The following is a 25,033-nucleotide window of genomic DNA, read 5'->3' as shown; positions in this document are numbered from 1 at the left end:
GAAGAGATGGTAGTAGGGCAGGGACGATACAAGTATCACGGTACTCATTAGTATCGTGCCAAGGAAACAAAACATGAAGCGGATTTAACTTCTTTAGGAAGACATCCCTAATGTTGGAAACAGCAGGTTTTTAAAAGGACCAAAGAGTAAAGTCTACTTAATGTTGAAATTTTTGCCATGGAAAGAAATATTGCGATACTGGTATCGTCACAGCCCTAGATAGTAGATGAGGAACGAACGTTATATTAATAGTTCAGGGGGTTTAGGATATTGTTACTCTGAGTGGTGTCGGGGGGCAAGCAGGGGTGTATGAGTGGTGAGGGGAGAAGGCAGGCACACCCACCTGATGGGCACGTCTCTGTACTGGGGCTGTCCTGGCTGGGCACTGCCCTCCAGTGGTGTCTGGGTGACAGTGGGCATGGACTTGTTCACCAGCACCTGCTTATTCTCCACCTTCTCACCTTGGAGACACACACATGCGCACAGACAAACACGATACTGATGAATCTCCCACATTAATTCCATATTTGCTTATTCTGTATGCATGAATGTAAAATCAAAGACATATCACACATTTTTTAGGTTACTTTATACATAAAACACAAATACATCCTTCAACACGTTTCCATATGGAGAGAAGGATGTCACCAACTGGTTGTAATAATAAAAATGGGTGACAGTGAGATTCTCGAGTAACATAGCCCGTTGGTTGCTTCTCCAGTAGTCCTGCTGGAGGGTGTTACTCACCAGGGCAGCAGATGCCGTCGGCGTCCAGGATACTGTGCCTCCAGATGGGCTTGCGTGTGGCCGCGTCCAGCATGGGACCCATCACCTTGTCAAAGGTCTGGTTGGTGTAGCGCCTCAACGTGCACTTGGCGTTCTTGTAGACCAGGCACCTTCCGAATCCTGGAAAATGAGGGTCAGAGTTCAGGATCGCAAATAACTATTTGTACCAGAAGTCACAGTGAACTCTTTGTATTTCAGTACAGTAACAAGAGCACTACATCTAAAATCCATCAGTGATCATGTTCAGAAGAGGGCATCAGCCGGGAGAGGGCATCAGCCAAGAAGTTAGTGATATTTGTAATTTAAACACTTTACATTATATTGACAGAGTATATTGCTATTTTTTCTCCATTTTCCTTCTTAGCCCATAGACATAGATTAATGTAGATCAGTAACTAACCTCTGTCTAGAGAGGCCTTGTTGAGGATCAGAGCGTCCTCTATGTCGTAGCCGCTGTAGCTCATCACAGCCACTGTGGCGTTCTGGCCCGCAGGCAGCTTCTCAAAGTCTATCAGCTCTATGGTCCTAGTCTTCACCATGGGCTTCTGAGGGTAGCCCAGCAGGTACATCAGAGTGTCTATACGGTTCCTCTGGTTGTAGCCAATCGTACCTGACAGGAGAAACAATGGAAATTAAATTACTACAATGGGCTTTTTTTTATTCTTTTACGTTATTCTTCAAAACGTAAAATATTTTATTACTCAATCGTCTGAGAAAAATCATTTAAAACTCATTCAGTGCATCTTAAGAGCAAAGAAAAAGCTAAAGTAATTACTAATGTTCAATTTAAGGAAACAAACATTTAAATCCCAGATTTATTCCATTGTTAGCGCTTGAGCGCCTTAACCAAACAGTGTATCACATAAGAGAGTATTCTGAAAGTGGACAAGTAGTTTTTAATCCTGCTTCTCCAGAGGCCGGGGTTGAGCCAGGGCCAGATCCCTGGTACAAACACAGTGGAGAGGAGCTGGCCAGGGCATGGAATAATGGCTGGCCTCCCTGGAGGCCTTGACATTTGTCAGATGCTATTACTTCACAATTAGGCTACAAGCAACAGACCCCTGTGATAATAGGGCCCCGGTCACACAGACATATTTGCACATGTATAGGCCTAGCCACACAAAACAGAGACGGCAGAGGATATTGGGCCAAATATAGTCCCAGTTGCAGTGTTTTTTTGTAAAGATGGGGGAGGGAGAAGGAGGGGGTGAATGGAGGGAGGGGGATGGGGGTGACTGGGCTCTTGCGAATACTAGTGGTGTCGTTTGGAGAAGTTTTGGTTATCAGGGAGCTCCTGGGTGTGCACTCTGTGGTCTCTCCCTCGCAGCTGAGCACACTGACCCCCTGAACACAGCGAACAGCAGACACAATGAATTGCTAATGACACTGGGTGACTAGCATGGAAAGGCCTCCGCACACACAGGACACAAAGGAGGGCCTACGCAGGCACCTCATGTTTGATGTCCATGTGCATATACAAAAACACTCCATCACACACACACAAAATGCATTCTGACAAGAAATATGTGTGTGTTCACATCGGTACACACTGCTCCTGTGGAGGATGTTTGATGAGTACTGATGCCTGATCAAAGGTGCAGCTTAAAAACAGCCATCCTCTACAGACCGAAGCAGAGAAACCAGCGACAGGGGGTCTGTAGAACTGGAGAGGTGTCTTACCCATGGCCTGCTTGCCCATAGCACACTGGTATGTGTTCCTGGGGGACTGGTTGTGATGTGGGTAGGGGATCAGGCCAGCACAGACCCCTAGTAGTGTGAAGGGCTCAATCTCCAAGTGAGTAGTGTCCCTACGTACAAAACAAGAGCATTGGGACTGATAAGAATTACAGCAGAGAATATTGAGTACATATGAAAACATAGAAAATAACTAGACCAGAGGGGCCTAACGTTTCAGACAGTATAGAGCCATGGCCAGAAGTTACTCACTTATTAATCATGCGCTCATAGAGGGCGATCTGACAGTCATTCTCCTCGTTGACATCCAGGTACTCCACTAGGCTCTCATGGAGGAAATCCTCAAAGGTTCTGACAGCAACAAAACAGATGAGCATTTCAAAAGTCCACAACTTCCACCACTAATGTAAACATTTTGCCCCCCTAGAAAGTAAACTTGGCTGAGCTTAAAATCCCATCATATACAAGCTGGTAGATGATGCTAGTTTCTTTGTATTGAATAACATTAGCTGTATGAGATGATGAAATGGAGCCCACCTGTATCCCTGGGTCAACTCCTCGATGTGTTTGTTCTTGACCATCGGCTGTCCTTTCTTCACAATGATGTACGGTCTGGCAGGAGCAAGAGCACCAGTTTAAAAATGAGTTGAAGGGGGGTACAAGAGAAAGATGAAGTGAGGCGCAGCCTGAACTAGCTTGCACATTTTCACTTATAAACCTTCAAATAATATGTTAAAACTGTTTCAGTGCTGAACTCGGGCTGTGTTAGAACTTTGCTCCATGCATAGACAGCGGTGGGGTGTCATGTCCTCCCTGGTGCCCCCTACCTGCAGAGGCGTCCTCCGTCTGAGGAGATGTAGACACAGCGGTCGGTTAGGTTGGTGGAGATGGACACAAACTCGTTGATAAATCCGGCCCGTCGCATCAGTCTGAAGGTGTACACCAGCCTTTGGTGGTCCCGGATCACCCCCAGGATGTTACCTGTGGACAGACCCAGAGAAACCAACTTTAAGGCACAGAGCTCCTTACACTAAATACTTACTGACTTTACTTTATTTAGGGGATATTTGACAGAGACAATGCAATGATCAACATTTCTCTAAATGCGTCAGATTTAACCAGCCGGCACATTTGCCTCTGCAGTCCCCCCTGGACTACAGATGAACACACCCACACAAAGAAATAATGAATAATACAGGACTTGGAGCTAGCCACGGTATATTTCCCACAGTGTGCAGAGCCAGACTCCAGCAGGGGTTCTGGGCATAATATTGAACTTGAAGAAATGGAGGAGCCACAGTATGGAAGGATTTGCGCACGTTCTGTGGCGCTTTGACACCTGCTGTTACTAATTAATAAAGCTTGGTGACAGTCAGTCAACATAATTTGACAGTTATCATTGGCTTGAAAAACAAAATACACTTATTAATGGACCCAGTCCAGACTTTCTCATGGCGCACTAGTAGCACTATATGAATAGCTTTTCAGACACACTGTATAAAGCACAACATGTGCTTTCTGTAAACTGGACATTCCATGTTCTTTCCCGTCATGTTTGAGGCATTGTATTGAAAAAGAGAGGAAGGTTTAAGATTTAAGTAATCAAAAAAGGGAAAACCCAACAGCAACAACCATCCTGGCTTGAGAGCCTACTGCTGGTTATATGTATCAAGCTCTTACGTGTACGCGCATGTGCGCGTGCATGCGCAACTGTGTGTGTGTGTGTGTGTGCGCGTGCAGTCACCATTGAGGAAGACCAGGAAGACACTGGGGTAGGAGAGCTCCTCTCCACACAGCAGGTTGACGTCCTCCACTCCTAGGTTGAAGGCCAGCTTGACGATGGGGCCGTCCTCCATGTCTGTGGTGATGTGGGTCATCAGGGCCAGGTTCTTCACCAGACCACAGGCCTAGGACACAACACAACCACTGGTCAGAAGCTGTTATACACAGGCCAAGGCAACACTACCTAGAACTGACATTAGGATTGTCCACAGCACTTTGTGAGCTGCAGTTCAAAATTCAGACATGTTAGTTTTCACACAGTAGGAGTGTTTGCACGAGAGTGTGTGTGTTGAGGTCATGGGGGCCATGGTGTGTGTGCATGCCAATGTGTACGTGTGTGACTGTGTGTGTGTTTATCCCTCTCTGACTCACCTCTCCCTCCGGGGTGTCGGAGGGGCACAGCATGCCCCACTGGGAGGGCTGTAGGGAGCGGGGTCCGCTGACCTTCCTGGTCTTCTCAAACTGGGAGGAGATCCTGGTCATCATGCCCAGAGCCGAGATGAAGGAGAGACGGGACAGCACCTGGGTCACGCCCTGACGGTCCATCTTAAACCTCTTCAGGGACCAGTTCCCCTGGGGGCACAGAGAGGACAGGTCAACTGCTTGGAACCATCAACATATTTATGGTTCCAAGCAGTGACAACACTGCTGATGTTAAAATGGCTTTAAAAATAAACACTTTATATTGATTGATTTATGTCTCTAACTGCAAAACACTGTGGGATCAGCTATGACAAACTATATCTTCATGATGTTTAGAAAAATGAAAGAATGGAAGACCAACCTCAGAAACAACATTACATTCAAAACTGGACGGGAAAAAAACCTGACAACTCCGAATCCCCTTCTGCCATATGTCAATCTGTACGGATATCACATGCACTGTCTGGCATTAAGGGACCAGAGCTTGATACAGGGGCGGAGAGCAGCACTCACTGTGGAGATGGCGTTGACCATGCCGTTGGTGATCTGATCCTGGCGCATGTGTTTGACAATGTCGAACTGGGCTGCCCGCTGCTTGGGGATGATCTGGTCTGAGATCTTCTTCAGCTCGGAGTTGAACTTCTTAAAGAGATCCTCAAACAGCAGAGACAGCAGCTAGCCAGAGGGGGAGAGAGAGTGTTAGTAGTACAGTCAGAACCATATGTATTAAGTGTCTCAGAGTAGGAGTGCTGATCTAAGATCAGGTCCTCCCTGTCCATAATAATCAGAGTCACTATGATCTGCAAGGCAAAACTGACACAGTGGAAACATAAAATCTCAACAGTGGAAGCTACAGTGGAGAGTCTCTGTTGCAACTAAATAGATGTGAAACAACAATACTCAGAGAGATAGTAGTATCCCCTGGAGTCACAGGCAAGGCAAACCCTCTGTTCTCCTGGCTTCTGCTGCCAGCTGTTCTGTTCCTCTCTATTATCAGCTCAGAGACAACGACCAGGTCCTGGGAGACAGATTTAATAACCAGGTGTGCCAACCCTGAGATAAGCCTGACATGGCCTCTCTCCCAAGTCTCTCTCCTCTCCTCAGTAAGGCCTTTAGTGGGGCACCTCTCTCACTCGCTCTCAACACATTTGCATACATCAAAACAAACAAGCAGCGCTGGCAAAATTAATAATAAAGAAATAAAGCTTCAGTCGCACAGCCGGGCCAATTAGCTGAATGTCAGGGAATCATAATTGGAGAGAGGAGAGATTGCTGGGCATTGTGAGTACATAAGCCCCCTATTGAAAGGAGGCCCTGCGGCCCCTTCCACCCCCACCTCGCCTCCACTCCTCAGCCAGAGCAGGTCGGGTGGGGGGAAATTAAAGGCCTTAAGACAGCCGTAATTACATTATCAGAGCCGGGGCCTGCAGGATTAGCTAAATCGCTCCAGTCAAGGCGGCCATTCTTTTGTCAAGGCTCGGGAAAATGCCTCCGCTACCCCGGCCCTGGGATTTTGGTGCTGCTGCTGCGTATCTCTCCCCCCTGACCATGCCAGCCGAGGAATACAGAGTGAGGCAGGCAGGGATGAGGAAAACAAAACAGGCAACAACAAAGCGGGAGGAAAATAATGAAGGTATTAATAGAGGGAGAGGGGTGACAAAGACGCAGGTGAAAGATCAGAGCACGGGAAGGCTGTTGTAGAGTCTGTATCCACTAGCACAGGCCTGGGATCAGTTCTCAGAGAAGTACGAAGCACTGCGTATAGAGACAATAGTTTTGACTGGGGAGGAAGAGAGGATTAAAACCTCTATGGGATGAAGTGACTCTGGACACAGTACGGTTACAGTGAGGGAAAAAAGTATTTGATCCCCTGCTGATTTTGTAAGTTTGCCCACTGACAAAGACATGATCAGTCCACAATTTTAATGGTAGGTTTATTTGAACAGTGAGAGACAGAATAACAACAAAATCCAGATAAAACGCATGTCAAAAATGTTATAAATTGATCTGCATTTTAAATGAGGGAAATAGGTATTTGACCCCTCTGCAAAACATGACTTAGTACTTGGTGGCAAAACCCTTGTTGGCAATCAGAGGTCAGACGTTTCTTGTAATTGGCCACCAGGTTTGCACACATCTCAGGAGGGATTTTGTTCCACTCCTCTTTGCAGATCTTCTCCAAGTCATTAAGGTTTCGAGGCTGACGTTTGGCAACTCAAACCTTCAGCTCCCTCCACAGATTTTCTATGGGATTAAGGTCTGGAGACTGGCTAGGCCACACCAGGACCTTAATGTGCTTCATCTTGAGCCACTCCTTTGTTGCCTTGGCCGTGTGTTTTGGGTCATTGTCATGCTGGAATACCCATCCACGACCCATTTACAATGACCTGAATGAGGGAAGGAGGTTCTCACCAAAGATTTGACGGTACATGGCCCCGTCCATTGTCCCTTTGATGCAGTGAAGTTGTCCTGTCCCCTTAACATAAAAACACCCCCAAAGCATAATGTTTCCACCTCCATGTTTGACGGTGGGGATGGTGTTCTTGGGGTCATAGGCAGCATTCCTCCTCCTCCAAACACAGCGAGTTGAGTTGATGCCAAAGAGCTCCATTTTGGTCTCATCTGACCACAACACTTTCACCCAGTTCTCCTCTGAATCATTCAGATGTTCATTGGCAAACTTCAGACGGGCATGTATATGTGCTTTCTTGAGCAGGGGGACCTTGCGGGCGCTGCAGGATTTCAGTCCTTCACAGCGTAGTGTGTTACCAATTGTTTTCTTGGTGACTATGGTCCCAGCTGCCTTGAGATCATTGACAAGATCCTCCCGTGTAGTTCTGGGCTGATTCCTCACCGTTCTCATGATCATTGCAACTCCACGAGGTGAGATCTTGCATGAAGCCCCAGGCAGAGGGAGATTGACAGTTCTTTTGTGTTTCTTCCATTTGCGAATAATCGCACCAACTGTTGTCACCTTCTCACCAAGCTGCTTGGCGATGGTCTTGTAGCCCATTCCAGCCTTGTGTAGGTCTACAATCTTGTCCCTAACATCCTTGGAGAGCTCTTTGGTCTTGGCCATGGTGGAGAGTTTGGAATCTGATTGATTGATTGCTTCTGTGGACAGGTGTCTTTTATACAGGTAACAAGCTGAGATTAGGAGCACTCCCTTTAAGAGTGTGCTCCTAATCTCAGCTCGTTACCTGTATAAAAGACACCTGGGAACCAGAAATCTTTCTGATTGAGAGGGGGTCAAATACTTATTTCCCTCATTAAAATGCAAATCAATTTATAACATTTTTGACATGCGTTATTCTGGATTTTTTTGTTGTTATTCTGTCTCTCACTGTTCAAATAAACCTACCATTAAAATTATAGACTGATCATTTCTTTGTCAGTGGGCAAACGTACAAAATCAGCAGGGGATCAAATACTTTTTTCCCTCACTGTACATGCACACAATATGATTAGTCAATACTCAGATTAATATAATAGTTCGATTAAAATGTTTACATGCTTTGCAAGAAGAAAGAATTCCCTAATAATCCTGTTTTTACATGGACATCTGAAATCAGGCTACTGATGGGACTTTGATAATAGTAGAAAATCGCAAATCAAAATAAACTTTCTACCACAGCGATGGAAAGGCTATTTATTTCTGAGTTTGGACAAAGTTCTTATACAAAAACTATGTCTAAGATGCATAGTTTCAGTTTTTCCGTACTCACTTCACTCGCGCAAAAGAGGGAGGCTCGCGCTGCTGGGCAACTGTACAGCACTGTCACACAACCTACCCTTTAATCCATTAGTATTAAATGCTGCAACTCATCTTTCATTTAAATTACAGAGCAGCGTGAGGGAGTCCTACTGTGTAGACAGACCCAGAGAAGGCCCTGCTGACTGTGGAGCTGCATACTGTACGTCACTGTGCTGGAGGAAGTCTGTACAGGAGGCAAATGTGGCAAAGGAAGTCTGTACAGGAGGCAAATGTGGTAAAGGAAGTCTGTACAGGAGGCAAATGTGGCAAAGGAAGTCTGTACAGGAGGCAAATGTGGTAAAGGAAGTCTGTACAGGCGGCAAATGTGGTAAAGGAAGTTTGTACAGGAGGCAAATGTACTCAGGTAACTCTGCGCCTCCCGATGTGATAGAGTAAGTCACCATAGAACAGTGCTGGAGTCTACTAACGGAGGGTGTAAACTAAATCACACTCAGAGGGGCGCAGGAGTTATATTTAGCATACTTTTGATTATTCCATGGGACATTCAATGTACCGTAAGGGGTCAGGAGGACAGAGGTTATATTAGGATAAAGACGAACAGACACTGGTGCTTCAGGTGGAGCGCTACAGTAGAGGAGACAGAAGACCGAGGCGTATTCATTCACCTGTCCAGCCAACTCCAGACGCTTGTTGCCATAGTAGTCTCTGTCGTCCACCTTGTTCTCTCCTTGGGCTAGGATCACCCTGCGCACCATCACCGCTAGGTAGATACACTTGGCCCGGAAGTTAAACTCCTTCACCTGGAGGTGGAATAGAGGACAGGGTTTGGGTCAATCCCATTTCTAAGTCAGTTCAGGGAGTAAATTGAAATTGCAGTTTCTTCTCAGAGAATTTAAGAAAATTGGAATTTGAACTTGCTAAATTAAATGGAACGGGTTCTATGTTAACACAAGTGTGTACCTTACAAATGTGCCCACTCATAGCCATATTAATAAAGAATAGATAAGGGTACAGGTGACAAAACTAAATAATCTTATGGTATGGTGAGCACAGTGCTTTAACCCTACCAACACCTGTCTCAGTGATACTACTGATAGATCCATAGTAAATCCCATGCCACACTGGGCTGGAGAGGTGTGTATAAAGCAGTTTTTTGGTCTGGTCAATCTGACAGCACTTACAGGTACATGAGTGAGGATGAGGGAAGCCAACAGCTCTCTGGCCTCCTCCATCTTGGTCTTCTTGGGCCCTCCCCACATGCGCTGTCTCCGCACCTTATTCCCAATGTATTTCAGAGCCTAGGGAACACACAGCGGTATATGAGAATACAACATCTGAAACTGCACTGCAATAAAAAAACAAAAAACAGGCAACCTGTATCTCAGATGACAGAGACAAACTTGAAAAGAACTGGAGAAGTAATTCTGAAGTGATGAAAATGTGAGATGCACGTTCATTGTCTCGAAAAGAAAAGAAGGACCCAAATGAACATTCTGAGGGATCAGAGTTGTAGCGGGTCAAGTGACTCACAAAAGCCACAACCGGATATGAGTCAGCCCTTATGCCCCAACACACACACACACACACGAGTCAGCGATCTTCTGTGTCATGCTCTAGAGAGAAGGTCAGAGGTCAGTGAGACTGAGCGCATCCTCCAGACCACCCACCCTGCAGGCTATAACTATTGGCTACTGAGGACACCAGTGAAGAGTCAACCATGCCATCCTGACCTGTGTATTATGCTACCATAATGGCAAAGGCAATCACTCAGAACAGACAATAGTCTATTTATTACAGTAAATGTAAAAACACGGGAAATTCCTTTTATTTTATCTGAGCGGCTCTCTTAAAATTTGAAATCTCAATGCCCACCCCTGGACTACTATCTATTTTTATGGTCTACTGAGGCTTAGCTTGACGTATTGCGCATCAAAAGGTATAATGAGAACACTGAAAAGGCATGAAAAATATGCATTCAAAGCTTGTCCAACGGCCGTTGCTAGGATGCTAATATGGCCCCTGTCAACGCATTGCTGGTTCCTCCTGCTAAACAAGGGTCTTAATTCAGACAAATTGGTCCATTGCATTCATCAACATGTCAAAGAGGACATGTTGGCCTATTAAGTAATGACTTGAGGAGGAATATTCTTTAATTGCTAGGCATTACAAAGGCTGTGTCCCAAACTCAAGACATCTCCTCTTGTTAGAATACATTCTATTGAGAGCGGTTAAACTCTGGGTTTTTGAGACTCCTCAGACAATATAAGAGGATATAATCAGGTCAAATGGTCAGGAAGAAAGGGCCTACTAACGCCAAGTGTTCACTGGTTGTCAGAGATAGTTCACCCAAATAACTCAATTACTTTTCCTTGCTTTGAAAGCAGTCTATGGACAAAGGAGAGACTGCAATTCATGATTTGGGTTTATGTACTTTACATTTACATTTGAGTCATTTAGCAGACGCTCTTATCCAGAGCGACTTACAGTTAGTGAGTGCATACATTATTTATTTATTTATTTTTCATACTGGCCCCCCGTGGGAATCGAACCCACAACCCTGGCGTTGCAAACGCCATGCTCTACCAACTGAGCTACATCCCTGCCGGCCATTCCCTCCCCTACCCTGAACGACGCTGGACGACGCTGCCCCAAATGACAATGCCAATCTTGTAATTCATTCCAAAATCCTCTCAAAGTAACTTGAAAAGGGGATTGTGTAACTAAAGACTTGATTTAAAGTTTTGCTGAGTTCGTTTGGGCATGACAACATGCTAACAACTTAAGCGACATGTATCACCTGTACCTCCCAGGCCAGTGTCATTCAGAAAGTGCCTCTGACATAGGTTCACCAGACCGCAGCAGATTCCAGAGAAGGCAGAGAGAGGGAACCATGTACCTGTATCTCAGTGAAGATCTGGGCTTTCTGGCACTCTTCCAGGCTGGGGGAGAAGTTAGCCATGACGTGCTCCTCTGTCCCAATCATCTGCACTATCTCCTGGTCACTCTCCACACCCATAGCCTGTGTGAGGAGGGGATGGAGGGGGTTGAGGTACAGAAACACATTATCAGAGGGTTTGGTATAAAGGAGATGACATATGGGAGGGAGGGGATGGAGGGAAGGTATAAGGGCAGAATAGAGGAGAAGAGCAGGTGGAGGTTAAGGGGGAGGATTGAGGTAGATGACGGAGGTATCAGGGAAGTATGGAGGGGTGGGGGAATTTGAAGAAGGACATATGGTGGAGAGGTACAAGTGAATGGATGATGAAGTGGAGGAGAAAGAGGTATAAAGGATGTGATGTGAGAAAGAGGATGGGAGAAGAAAAGAGTGGCTGGAAGATGGAGGTGTGAGGGAGTGGGTAGAGGAAGGGGTTGTGGGGGTGAACACAGTGGAAGATGGAGGAGATAAAGGGAGAAGTACAGACACGTGAAGATGTGAGGCAGAAGTCACAAGGTTCTCTGACATTTGCTTATGCTAAAGAGGAGCTGTGGGATTGGGACTGGCTAGCACGGGGCCATGCTGGTTGGCAGCGTTGCAGAACGCGATGAGGGACAGGAGGAATTCACCAAGGATGCATGAGGGCGGAGGAAACAAACCATCAGGCCAACACGCCACACTGGTGAAAAGACCATCTCAAAATGCTACACTGCCACATTGGACATGTTTGGAGAGGGCTGGCCAAGGGGGGAAATCAGTGATGCTACTGCTGCCAACAGGTTAATAGAGCCATTTGAATCTGGTGTCACAGATATGGACCTTATTGAGTGACAGATGTTAAAATTTCTAACAGTAGAGGAAGACTGAAAGCTGAGACAACTCATTGAAAGTAGAGGGACATGTTTATGACTTTGAAACAAGATTTTATCACACAAACATTATTTCAGTTAAATGTTGTGTTCTGCTGTTGCTTCAATTAAGCAAATCTAATTTTGAACTCAAATTAGAAGCAATCGTTACATTGAGCTAATGGATGCAGCATGTTCATAAACTGTGATTTTGATATTAGATTAGCTAATTTTATGTTAGATTAGCTCTTAATTGGTAGCACAAGTGCGTTGCACTACCAACACATTGAACAACAATGCTGCCAGAGCCTGGCATTATCTGTATTCTGTAGACCGTATTCGTATTCTGTAGTGAGACAGCGCCACCATGTGGACTTGTGACACTTTTACCTTGAATATAATGGCAATGGGGGCGTCCTCTGACAGTGCGTTGTGTCTCAGGTAGAAGCGTCCCTGCTTAACGATCATATTGGTCCTGCTCTTCTTCTCATGGGTAGAACTGTAACAACATGACAAAGCAGTTTGAGTGGAGAGTGGTGGTTAGTGAACTGAGGGTTGGGTAAAGTGGATACAGAGGATACAGTCTTACAATGATAAAGCACTCCAGTAAGCAATACATGACATTCATAAACTGCATCAATCCTGCAAGAAAGTAGGTATGAAAATATAAACAGGAGCAAAGCGTTTCCACCAAACTGCAGCCTAAGTAGGGAGGCTAACAATCTGGTGGAGTCATTCTAGATATGAGTGACATCACCTGGTCACAGAGGCTCCCACTGCTCCCTTCCTGTCCTGCTCCACGATGATGCGGTTCTTTGACAGCTGCTCCTGGATCAGAATGACCTTCTCCTGACCTTTGACAATGAAATAGCCCCCTGTGGATGTAGAGACAAGGACACAAATTCACACACACCTATGCATTCTGATACTCGGCACTACTGCAATACTGCTGTCATTCTAGGGATGGGAAATTCTGGTCCTACAAGGCCACCGTGTGTGCATGTTTTTGATCTACCCCAGCTCTAACACACCTGGTTAGACTAATGTGGTCTAAATAGAAAATCGTCACTAGTTGATTACTTGAATCAGTGCTGGGCTGGAACAAGTCTGCACATACTGCAGGCGGTCCTCCAGGAGAAGAGTGGCCCCCATGTAAAAGGTGTTCAGCTAGGTGTTGCTTACCTGGGTCCAGAGGGCACTCGTTGAGTTTGGAGTACTCCATGGATGTCTTCCCCGTGAGGACACAGTTAGAGCTGCGCAGCATAATGGGCATCCTGGGTAGAATATAGTTCAACACACCGTTAGGACAATCAAACCAAATCAAATTTTATTGGCCACATGCGCCGAATACAACAGGTGCAGACATTACAGTGAAATGCTTACTTACAGCCCTTAACCAACAGTGCATTTATTTTTAATAAAAAAGTAAAATAAAACAAAAAAGTGTTGAGAAAAAAAAGAGCAGAAGTAAAATAAAATAACAGTAGGGAGGCTATATATACAGGGGGGCAGTGCAAATAGTCCGGGTAGCCATGATTAGCTGTTCAGGAGTCTTATGGCTTGGGGGTAGAAGCTGTTGAGAAGTCTTTTGGACCTAGACTTGGCACTCCGGTACCGCTTGCAGTGCGGTAGCAGAGAGAACAGTCTATGACTAGGGTGGCTGGAGTCTTTGACAATTTTGAGGGCCTTCCTCTGACACCGCCTGGTATAGAGGTCCTGGATGGCAGGAAGCTTGGCCCCAGTGATGTACTGGGCCGTACGCACTACCCTCTGTAGTGCCTTGCGGTCGGAGGTCAAGCAGTTGCCATACAAGGCGGTGATGCAACCAGTCAGGATGCTCTCGATGGTGCAGCTGTAGAATTTTTTGAGGATCTGAGGACCCATGCCGAATCTTTTCAGTCTCCTGAGGGGGAATAGGCTTTGTCGTGCCCTCTTCACGACTGTCTTGGTGTGTTTGGACCATGATAGTTTGTTGGTGATGTGGACACCAAGGAACTTGAAGCTCTCTACCTGTTCCACTACAGCCCCGTCGATGAGAATGGGGGCGTGCTCAGTCCTCTTTTTTTTCCTGTAGTCCACAATCATCTCCTTTGTCTTGGTCACGTTGAGGGAGAGGTTGTTATCCTGGCACCACACGGCCAGGTCTCTGACCTCCTCCCTATAGGCTGTCTCATCGTTGTCGGTGATCAGGCCTACCACTGTTGTGTCGTCTGCAAACTTAATGATGGTGTTGGAGTCGTGCCTGGCCATGCAGTCATGGGTGAACAGGGAGTACAGGAGGGGACTGAGCACGCACCCCTGAGGGGCCCCCGTGTTGAGGATCAGTGTGGCAGATGTGTTGTTACCTACCCTTACCACCTGGGGGCGGCCCGTCAGGAAGTCCAGGATCCAGTTGCAGAGGGAGGTGTTTAGTCCCAGGATCCTTAGCTTAGTGATGAGCTTTGAGGGCACTATGGTGTTGAATGCTGAGCTGTAGTCAATGAATAGCATTCTCACGTAGGTGTTCCTCTTGTCCAGGTGGGAAAGGGCAGTGTGGAGTGCAATAGAGATTGCATCATCTGTGGATCTGTTGGGGCGGTATGCAAATTGGAGTGGGTCTAGGGTTTCTGGGATAATGGTGTTGATGTGAGCCATGACCAGCCTTTCAAAGCACTTCATGGCTACAGACGTCAGTGCTACGGGTCGGTAGTCATTTAGGCAGGGTGTCCTTGGGCACGGGGACTATGGTGGTCTGCTTGAAACATGTTGGTATTACAGACTCAGTCAGGGACATGTTGAAAATGTCAGTGAAGACACTTGCCAGTTGGTCAGCACATGCTCGGAGTACACGTCCTGGTAATCCGTCTTGCCCTGCGGCCTTGTGAATGTTGACCTGCTTAAAAGTCTTACTCGCATCGGCTACGGGGAGCGTGATCACATAGTCATCCGGAACAGCTGGTGCTCTCATGCATGCTTCAGTGTTGCTTGCCTCGAAGCGAGCATCAAAGTGGTTTAGCTCGTCTGGTAGGCTTGTGTCACTGGGAAGCTCGTGGCTGTGCTTCCCTTTGTAGTCTGTAATAGTTTTCAAGCCCTGCCACATCCAACGAGCGTCAGAGCCGGTGTAGTACGATTCAATCTTAGTCCTGTATTGACTCTTTGCCTGTTTGATGGTTCGTCGGAGGGCATAGCGGGATTTCTTATAAGCGTCCGGGTTAGAGTCCCGCTCCTTGAAAGCGGCAGCTCTACCCTTTAGCTCAGTGCGGCTGTTTCCTGTAATCCATGGCTTCTGGTTGGGGTATGTACGTACGGTCACTGTGTGGACGACATCATCGATGCACTTATTGATGAAGCCAGTGACTGATGTGGTGTACTCAATCTCAGAGAGAGTGGTGCAAATAATACACATTCTATAGGATTTTGCACTAACATGTACTACCAAAACACTGAACTTCAGTGAGGTAAGAACTGGTTCGTACCTTCCCCATTGTGTGATAAAGAGATGGTAGGCAGAGAGGAAGAGAGCAGTACCTTCCGATGGGCAGAGCATTGCGGATGATTCTCTGACTGCCACGGGTGTACTCGATGTCCACTGTGATGGGTGCAGAGTAAGTCATGTCCCTGAGACGACACTGGTGGAAACAACGCGGCTTTAATGAGCTGTATACGCAAATGTTCATTTTTATCTCAGTGTGCTAAGACTCAGCTCTGGGTTGAGGAAGACCCAATATGTATGTATTGTAAATGTCCTCCTAGGTAAGCACAGAGACTATTCAACTGTGTGACACTATTGTACAATTGTTTGTGATATTTTTGCGAGGAAGGGGAAACAGACAACAGACTAGATTCACCTCGTGTGGAGACACCGGTCTGGTTACATTGAAGCTCTCTTCAACATCAGGCATGCCAACGTAGATATTGAGGTACCTGTAAATGGGACGCTGGTGTTATTTTAGTTTTAGAAATGATAGAGTAGCCTGCCATGGAGTTTAAGTAAGCACATTATTCTTCAAAAATAGTCTGGACTTTCTGGTATAGGTTTTTGTGTGTCTGCCTTGTAAGCAAAACTTTGCTGGTCCAGAGCCTTCTTAGACCAGCAGCATCACATTCCCACTGCTGTTTGTTGTTGTTGGATGGCATGTATAGGGAGTAGGACCCGCAGCTTACTTTAGGTACCACATGGGATCAGCATCACTTGTGATCTTTTCATTTGCTTTCATGATCTTCTTTATCTGTAATAAACCACACATATGTTCAAGTTTAGATACAGCTTAGGTAGCTACACAATACACTTGCAAAATAATGCCATATGGAAGTAGGCCTTGAACCAGAATCTGGCCTTACAGGAGACTTTGGTATGGCGAATCTCCTTTAAGCCCAGGAAGCAGCCATTCACCAGCTTTTCAAGCTTCATAATGTTAAAATACGTTCGTTACTCACCAAATATGGAGTTTCGATTAGCAACTACAGTCATTTACTGCCATCACGGCCAGTGTCTACTTCCAAAAAAAGTCTAAATAAAAAGTTACATGCAACCAAAAAATGCCTCTGCGGCACCTACAATGTAGTTGCATGTAACTTTTTATTTCGACCTTTTTTGGAAAATGACTATAGTTTCTAATCGAAACGCCATATTTGGTGAGTAACGAACATATTTTGACATTAAGCTTGAAAAGCTGGTGAATGGCAAGTTGAATGGCTACTTCCTGGGCTTAAAGGACATTCGACATATCAACGTCTTCTGTAAGGCCAGATTCTGGTTCTGCCCGGCCTAAAATGCAGACATGTTTTTTTCCACGTGACCATTCTATTCTTTAATTTTCTATTTGCACCTTTCCTTATGTTACACCCAAATGATGAAAATGTTGCTTTACCTCCACATTGATGAAGTAGTTGAAGGAGTCAATGTGCTGTTTCACCAGACCTTTCACCTGAAATATCAGACATCATTAACAGAGGGACTAGAGATGGCAAACAGACAGAGGAAAAGTGAAGAATGAAGTGAAAGAATTATCAATTATCTGGGTTCATGTGGAATTCACTGTAATGTTAGCTACAGTGGGGGAAAAAAGTATTTAGTCAGCCACCAATTGTGCAAGTTCTCCCACTTAAAAAGACGAGATAGGCCTGTAATTTTCATCATAGGTACACGTCAACTATGACAGACAAATTGAGGGAAAAAAAATCCAGAAAATCACATTGTAGGATTTTTAATGAATTTATTTGCAAAGTATGGTGGAAAATAAGTATTTGGTCACCTACAAACAAGCAAGATTTCTGGCTCTCACAGACCTGTAACTTCTTCTTTAAGAGGCTCCTCTGTCCTCCACTCGTTACCTGTATTAATGGCACCTGTTTGAACTTGTTATCAGTACAAAAGACACCTGTCCACAACCTCAAACAGTCACACTCCAAACTCCACTATGGCCAAGACCAAAGAGCTGTCAAAGGACACCAGAAACAAAATTGTAGACCTGCACCAGGCTGGGAAGACTGAATCTGCAATAGGTAAGCAGCTTGGTTTGAAGAAATCAACTGTGGGAGCAATTATTAAATAATAATATAATATGCCATTTAGCAGACGCTTTTATCCAAAGCGACTTACAGTCATGTGTGCATACATTTTTACATATGGGTGGTCCCGGGGATCGAACCCACTACCCTGGCATTACAAGCGCCATGCTCTACCAATTGAGCTACAGAGGACCACATTTCCCATTAGGAAATGGAAGACATACAAGACCATTGATAATCTCCCTCGATCTGGGGCTCCACGCAAGATCTCACCCCGTGGGGTCAAAATGATCACAAGAACGGTGAGCAAAAATCCCAGAACCACACGGGGGGACCTAGTGAATGACCTGCAGAGAGCTGGGACCAAAGTAACAAAGCCTACCATCAGTAACACTACGCCGCCAGGGACTCAAATCCTGCAGTGCCAGACGTGTCCCCCTGCTTAAGCCAGTACATGTCCAGGTCCGTCTGAAGTTTGCTAGAGTGCATTTGGATGATCCAGAAGAGGATTGGGAGAATGTCATATGGTCAGATGAAACCAAAATAGAACTTTTTGGTAAAAACTCAACTCGTCGTGTTTGGAGGACAAAGAATGCTGAGTTGCATCCAAAGAACACCATACCTACTGTGAAGCATGGGGGTGGAAACATCATGCTTTGGGGCTGTTTTTCTGCAAAGGGACCAGGACGACTGATCCGTGTAAAGGAAAGAATGAATGGGGCCATGTATCGTGAGATTTTGAGTGAAAACCTCCTTCCATCAGCAAGGGCATTGAAGATGAAACGTGGCTGGGTCTTTCAGCATGACAATGATCCCAAACACACCACCCGGGCAACGAAGGAGTGGCTTCGTAAGAAGCATTTCAAGGTCCTGGAGTGGCCTAGCCAGTCTCCAGATCTCAACCCCATAGAAGATCTTTGGAGGGAGTTGAAAGTCTGTGTTGCCCAGCGACAGCCCCAAAACATCACTGCTCTAGAGGAGATCTGCATGGAGGAATGGGCCAAAATACCAGCAACAGTGTGTGAAAACCTTGTGAAGACTTACAGAAAACGTTTGACCTGTGTCATTGCCAACAAAGGGTATATAACAAAGTATTGAGAAACTTTTGTTATTGACCAAATACTTATTTTCCACCATAATTTGCAATTAAATTCATTAAAAATCCTACAATGTGATTTTCAGGATTTATTTTTCTCAATTTGTCTGTCATAGTTGACGTGTACCTATGATGAAAATTACAGGCCTCTCTCATCTTTTTAAGTGGGAGAACTTGCACAATTGGTGGCTGACTAAATACTTTTTTCCCCCCACTGTATATCCACTATACAGAAGAAATATAAAAAACTGAAACTCTTTCTTCCTTACCTTCAAAAAAGCTGGCAATAGTTTCCATTTTTCCTATAAAAAAAAAAAAAGCAGTTGCAGAGATCCAAGTAAAGAATCATTAATAACGTACATCAGGATGTAGCTAGGAGTTGGTATCTAGCTGGCTCGCTAGGCGGCATTCTGCCTTCTCCCTACAGTTTTCAGCCATTATCTTCGCCCACGACTGGCTCATGTGAACTACAATCCCGACACTGTTTTAAAACATCAATAAATCATCGCTTGCGATACAGCTTTTTAAACATATGGCCATCATCTTTCAGTTTTGCATAGTTCCATACAGCTATGGGTGCCTCCAGCCGACGAAACTACACTTCCGCTATACTTCCTGAGTTACACCAGAAAGGAAGAGGTAAAGAGATCGGCCCAACTCTGCGGAAAATCTGTCTCCTCTAGCAGGTGGTGTCGTCATCCCCCCCCCCGTTATACCGCCCACCAAGCAAGGAGTTATTCTATGGAGGTCAATGAGAAGGTGTTGAATTTGGCCAACAAAAAAATGAATGGCTTATTTGCTAGACAAGGTTTATTTGACTGAATATAAGTTTCGTAATGTTTAGGTTGTTACGAGTGTACTGATATAAGTAGGACATGTGACATCCCCGCAACTTTGACAAAAAACACTTTATAATCGGAGTTGTCTCGAGATAGCTATGCATATTCATGGAATGAGGCTAGTAGCATAGCATCTCTCTCCATTGAATACAGGCGGTTGACGTCAACAACCCTCATCGAATATATATTTATTTATTTATTTTATTTTTTAATTAGATGTATCCACCAATCCAAAGAAAGGATAGGCAGGAGCTAGACAGCCCGCTGTTTCGCTTTGTGGACAACGACTCCCATTTGTATGGTGGAAAGACAAGTACTGTATCTTGTCAGTATATCCATAATCTTTGGTTACGCTTACACACAGTGTTGCGAACTTAGCAACTTTGTCGCTATATTTAGCGAGTTTTCAGACCTTTTTTAAAAAGCGACTAGCGACAAACCTAGCTACCTTTTCTGGTGTTATTGGAGACTTTTGGAGACTGACGTGAAAGCACGTACCGTTCTTACTCTTCTCAACGAGCAGCAGGTGCTGCTGCCGTGCCCCCCCCCCCCCCCCACCCGTGGGCACCCCCACCCGTGGGCACCAACATGAAAGCACGTATCGTTCTTACTCTTCTCAATGAGCAGCGGGTGCTGCCGTGGGCCCCACCCCAGTCCCAAAGCACTCACAGGCGGCCCAGTCCTCGCACAGCAGTCCCTCCCAGCTGCAGTCAGAGCAGGAGATGTTCACCCCTCCGCGTCCAGACTGCAAATGAATCGTGCATGCGGGAAGCCGCCACTGGCTGATCCCGCCCTGGCTTACATTCAGGGCGGGATGTAAATGTAGGGTGTTTTTTACTCACTTTTTGTCTCTCCCACGACATTATTCCTCTCTCCTACAGCGTCCATCACAATTACATGCACATGGGCAATTATGCAAAGTAGGTGATGACGTCATCTAGCTACTTCTAGCGACTTTTAGGACAGCCAATAGCTACTTTCCTTACTGAGGAATTGGCAACACTGTACACATAAGTGTTCAGAGCATTCTAGATAGCTAATTAGTACAGGTGGTCACCTCTTGTCTTCCATCTGTTTTCCGTGAACAAGTGCTGTAACATGGAGATATGGCCGTGTGGGAACACTAACCCTATCAAGGTGTATCACTTTAACCTTTTGGTTTTGGAAAATTATTTATTGCTGATATGAAAGCGACGCCTGTTAATGTTCAGATTGAGCATTGCTGCTCAATCTGAACTGAGAGTCATGATCAAGGGCTAGTATCTAGCTTGCCTGGAAACTCGATGTTGAATTGCGAATTCTACATTGGGCAGAAATGAGCGTTTGAGTCAGGTAAGTTTCCTATCAGGCCCTCTACAAGCCAGAATGTTTAATAGAATGGTTGTCTGTGCAGTTGGTCTTTTTGGCAGTAGGAATGTGAGACAATATATCCACAGGAAATTACATCCACTTTCAACGCGCTGGTAGTGCATTCAACTTTCTATCAACTGAAGTATGTGCACAAGATAAAAATACATGCACTGGACGCATGCATACATGAAGAGCTTGTGCACATGTTTACATGGTTCTGTGCATATGATTTTCATCAACATTATACAACAGGGTGGGTCTAATCCATTACATTAAAATTCCTATTTACTCTGTTACATCTGACTGCACAATCCATTGTCTCATCAGCCCAGCCAAGCAATTTATAAACTTGATCTCCACTATATAAAGCATCACAATTATTTTAGACTAACATTTAGTTTTCAACAGCTGAGATTTGTATAAACCTTGCTGTCTGTCTCTCCGAATTTGTTTCAATATTCAAATTCCATCTCCAGCTGTCCCATAGTAATGAACGTGTCGGGACGAGACAGATAGGTAGCGTTTCTCAGCCAGTAGAAATCATGAATCAGCTGGCATCATTTTTATGGATATATACAAATTAATGTCAATTGAAAAAAGGTGAAACGAAGTGCAGCTAGTTGGAAGTCTTTCCAGGTTCAGTTTGAAGTGCTTGTGTTAGCTGTGTTGGCTAGCTCCTCTGAAAAACAGTGTCCTGACGAGTGAGCACATTTTCTATGCCATGTCACTAGAAAACAGCTTAAACAAATGCAAATGCGGCTACTTTGCTGTTATTCTGGCTGCACTTTTTGACGTGACTAAGTTAGCCGTAGTTGGCTAGTTAGCGAACAAGGGATAAGAACGTTGACAGCCAGTATGACAATGGAATATTTAGAACGACTGGGTTGCGTCTCTAGCAACCGAACCGATGACAAAACGAACTACCAGCCGGCTTGGGTAGCAACCCTAGATTTCTGGAAGGATGAAATTGTATTTATAAATTCATCAAAATAACGTTAATGAAAATATGTCAATAATTATTTGAATATGTTGGTAACCCGTTGTATAAAAGTGATAATTCCCTCGAAGCCGGTGTTTGGAGGATATATCGGCACGGTTTGCCGACCCTCGACTTAGTCTCGGCCTAACAACACTGATGCCAATATATCCTCCAAACACCGGCTTCTCGGGCATTATCACTTAATTCTGGATTGTAAAGGTCGTGAGAGGAAGCTTTCCTAATTCAAACGCTTATTTCTGCCCGACGTAGAATTCAATGCAATTCAACGTCGGGTTTCCAGGCAAGTATCTAGCTAGCTAACTTAGCTAAAAACTAAATTAGTTAGCTACATTGATGAAAACAACACATAGCAGGTGGCTAGCAAGCTGCACACCACTTCGGCTTATCTGCTCGTCCCATCATCCTCATCTTGTGCTAATGCAACAATATAATTACCTCTATAGTGTTGACAGGAGCCGCGAGCTGCTGGGGAGTCATATCCCCAAACTCCTCTCCAAGGATTTCCATGGTTTTTACTGTCGTTTGTATGAAAACGTGTAAACACCAGAACACATTTGCAATGTTTCTCCTGCAACCGGAAACCGCTACAGCGTGTGCGCTTCAATGTGTCACAGCAAAAGACTACCGTGCGGAACAAGAAAACGTTACCAAATACTTATTATTCTGTGGTTTTTATATGGCGGTTGGCAGCCAACTTTATGGCGCATTACCGCAACCAACTGGACTGGAGCGTGGACCAGAGACAGGGAAGGTTTAAATGCGAAACGAATACATAATTACTTACACCCCCTGAAGATTTTCTCAGCAGTTGACTTATGCTTGGCTCTTCAACACCATTACTCCGTAAATCTGATAACAATCTCTCAATTTCCCTCCCATATGGCTGGCACTGAAATAGCACGTTCCACTGACTCCATCTCCTCCTGACAGTGATCACACCTCCCAGTTGGATGTTTTCCTACCAATTTAAATGGACTGTTGAGCCTTGTGTGTCCCAGTCTCAGTCTTGTGATTAAACTTTCCTCCCTTCTCTCTCGACCAGAGGACCTCCCTGCCCCCACCTTTTCCTGGATCTTATACAGGTGTCCTCCCTTTCCCTCCCTATTCCACAACACTTTCCATTTGTTTTTAACCACTATTCTTATTAACCTCTTGGCTTCTGCTTTACTGATTTCCATTTCCATATCAACACTAGGATGTTTGAGAGCCTGCTCTGGGAAAACATCCACCTCTTCATTCCCCTCTACTCCCACATGAGCTGGTACCCAGAGGAACTTCACAAACACCCCCATCTGTCTCACCCTAAACATGCACTGCAAAGTCTCATACAATACATCTTGTCTGCTCCGTGACACAAATTAATTTAAGCTCATTAGTGCTGCACATGAGTCAGAGCAGATGACTACCCTGTCTGGCCTCACCTCCACCCACTCAGCAGCGAAGAGTATTGCCAGCATCTCCATTGTGTATATGGATAAATGATCCGTTGATCTTTTTGTCACTGCCACCTTCAACTCAGGAACACTAAAAGCTGCACCTGTCCTCCCTGTTTTAGGGTCCTTAGATCCATCAGCATATTACTGAGTTCTTAAATGTTCACTTACAATATTTACTGGATCTACTCCTTCCTCAGCAGCTCTTACCCTCTCAAGCAACCATAGGTCTATAATTGGCTTAGTGAGCAACCAAGGTGGGATAGCAGGAAGAACCACAGAGGGGCTGAACTCTTTCCCAAACAGTTCCATCTCTCTCGCCATGGCCCATGCAATTACTTATCCACCCAAAACTTGTATTCAGATCTCGTTCATGCTCCCAGCACTCTAGGAGCACCTTTTTGTAGGATGTGTAACCTTATGTCCTTGAAGATTTACCCAATATGTCATGGTTAGTTGTTGTCTTCTCAACTTTAACGGCATTATCAGATACTGAGTTTCACAAATATTTTTACCACACATGTAATCCATCTGAAGAATGTATAGGGCAATTCCATAGTAAAGGAACTGGGCTGAATTGCTCAGTAGAGAACAGTACAGTACAATACATAAGAGAACAGTATAGTACAGTACAGTAGAGTATTGTTCAGTACAGAATAGTACAGGACTGTACTGAACTATACTGAACATATTATTTTTTGTACTTTACTTTACTGTCCTCTACTGCACTCTACTGTACTGTACTGTACTGTACTGTACTGTACTGTACTGTACTGTACTGTGTTCTCTAAACTTGTGAAACATAGATGTCTACGATTGGTTTATATTTGGTCCGGTCCGGACTGGACCAAATCTGAACCAATCATGGATGTCTAGGTTTTGGCGGACAGGGCGGACTGACCAAATTTCAACTACTTCTCAATGTCCATGGACATCCGGTGTCGGTCGATGCTCAGTGGGCAAGGATGCTCGTTACAGTAAATGGTAAATGGAAAGAGAGGGGGCATGAGGGAGAGAAATGTGAAAATATCTTAAAGATATGTGGGTTTTTGGTAATGACATTTCAAGGCACAGGGCAATGTTTCTTAAACTTACAGAAGGCAAATCATTTATCCAAAACTAAATATAAGTGTTGATATTAGCTGGTAGGAGTCTTTACTTAAAACTTTTTGTTTTGATGTATTTCTAATACCTTTTAAGACTTTTTCTGGTAAATGTTTTCTAAGACCCCTTTTCAATCTGTTTGACCAGAAGACAAAGCCTTTGCTTTTCCCTAATATTTAGGATAGAAAGTGGTTGAAAAATGTATATATGCCTCCATTTGAAAACATTTTAGACAAGATTTGACATGTCCCTATGAACTTCACATGTTGGTGCTCATGGGTCCTTTTACATGTAAATGCCCTATAGCAAGCCTGCAATCTGTTTGCAGTAGGGTACAGTGCCTTCAGAAAGTATTCATACCCCTTGACTTATTCCACATTCTGTTGAATTCAAAATAGATTGAATATATTTTTTCTCTCTACACACAATACCCCATAATGACAAAGTGAAAACATGTTTTTAGGTGCTGTAGACAGCTCTCAGCCTCCCCCCCCTAACAGGATGGTCCACAGACACAGAGTTAAAACTGGGCCAGAA

General features: G+C 44.9%; 1 protein-coding gene across 1 annotated transcript in view; it reads right to left on the bottom strand.

Annotated features, from left to right (window-relative positions):
• polr3b (polymerase (RNA) III (DNA directed) polypeptide B) overlaps nucleotides 1-22,541 on the bottom strand; it is a 30,854-nt gene extending 8,313 nt beyond the window's left edge. The window contains exons 1-22 of the mRNA XM_084168198.1: nucleotides 22,395-22,541; nucleotides 19,040-19,072; nucleotides 17,035-17,091; nucleotides 16,328-16,392; nucleotides 16,012-16,087; nucleotides 15,692-15,792; nucleotides 13,367-13,458; nucleotides 12,942-13,059; nucleotides 12,575-12,683; nucleotides 11,298-11,420; nucleotides 9,583-9,699; nucleotides 9,067-9,201; nucleotides 5,200-5,361; nucleotides 4,636-4,836; nucleotides 4,226-4,388; nucleotides 3,309-3,462; nucleotides 3,019-3,093; nucleotides 2,734-2,832; nucleotides 2,467-2,594; nucleotides 1,187-1,396; nucleotides 748-906; nucleotides 344-461 (exon numbers count right to left, since the gene is read on the bottom strand). Coding sequence (XP_084024324.1) covers nucleotides 344-461; nucleotides 748-906; nucleotides 1,187-1,396; nucleotides 2,467-2,594; nucleotides 2,734-2,832; nucleotides 3,019-3,093; nucleotides 3,309-3,462; nucleotides 4,226-4,388; nucleotides 4,636-4,836; nucleotides 5,200-5,361; nucleotides 9,067-9,201; nucleotides 9,583-9,699; nucleotides 11,298-11,420; nucleotides 12,575-12,683; nucleotides 12,942-13,059; nucleotides 13,367-13,458; nucleotides 15,692-15,792; nucleotides 16,012-16,087; nucleotides 16,328-16,392; nucleotides 17,035-17,091; nucleotides 19,040-19,072; nucleotides 22,395-22,466 — 2,567 coding nt within the window. The 5' untranslated portion in view covers nucleotides 22,467-22,541. The remainder of the gene's footprint in view (nucleotides 1-343; nucleotides 462-747; nucleotides 907-1,186; nucleotides 1,397-2,466; nucleotides 2,595-2,733; nucleotides 2,833-3,018; nucleotides 3,094-3,308; nucleotides 3,463-4,225; nucleotides 4,389-4,635; nucleotides 4,837-5,199; nucleotides 5,362-9,066; nucleotides 9,202-9,582; nucleotides 9,700-11,297; nucleotides 11,421-12,574; nucleotides 12,684-12,941; nucleotides 13,060-13,366; nucleotides 13,459-15,691; nucleotides 15,793-16,011; nucleotides 16,088-16,327; nucleotides 16,393-17,034; nucleotides 17,092-19,039; nucleotides 19,073-22,394) is intronic.
• Nucleotides 22,542-25,033: the final 2,492 nt, after the last annotated feature.

Source organism: Coregonus lavaretus, assembly GCF_964263955.1.
Source record: "Coregonus lavaretus genome assembly, chromosome: 9".
NCBI classification, from domain to species: Eukaryota; Metazoa; Chordata; class Actinopteri; order Salmoniformes; family Salmonidae; genus Coregonus; species Coregonus lavaretus.
This window is presented reverse-complemented; position numbering and strand designations above follow the sequence as displayed.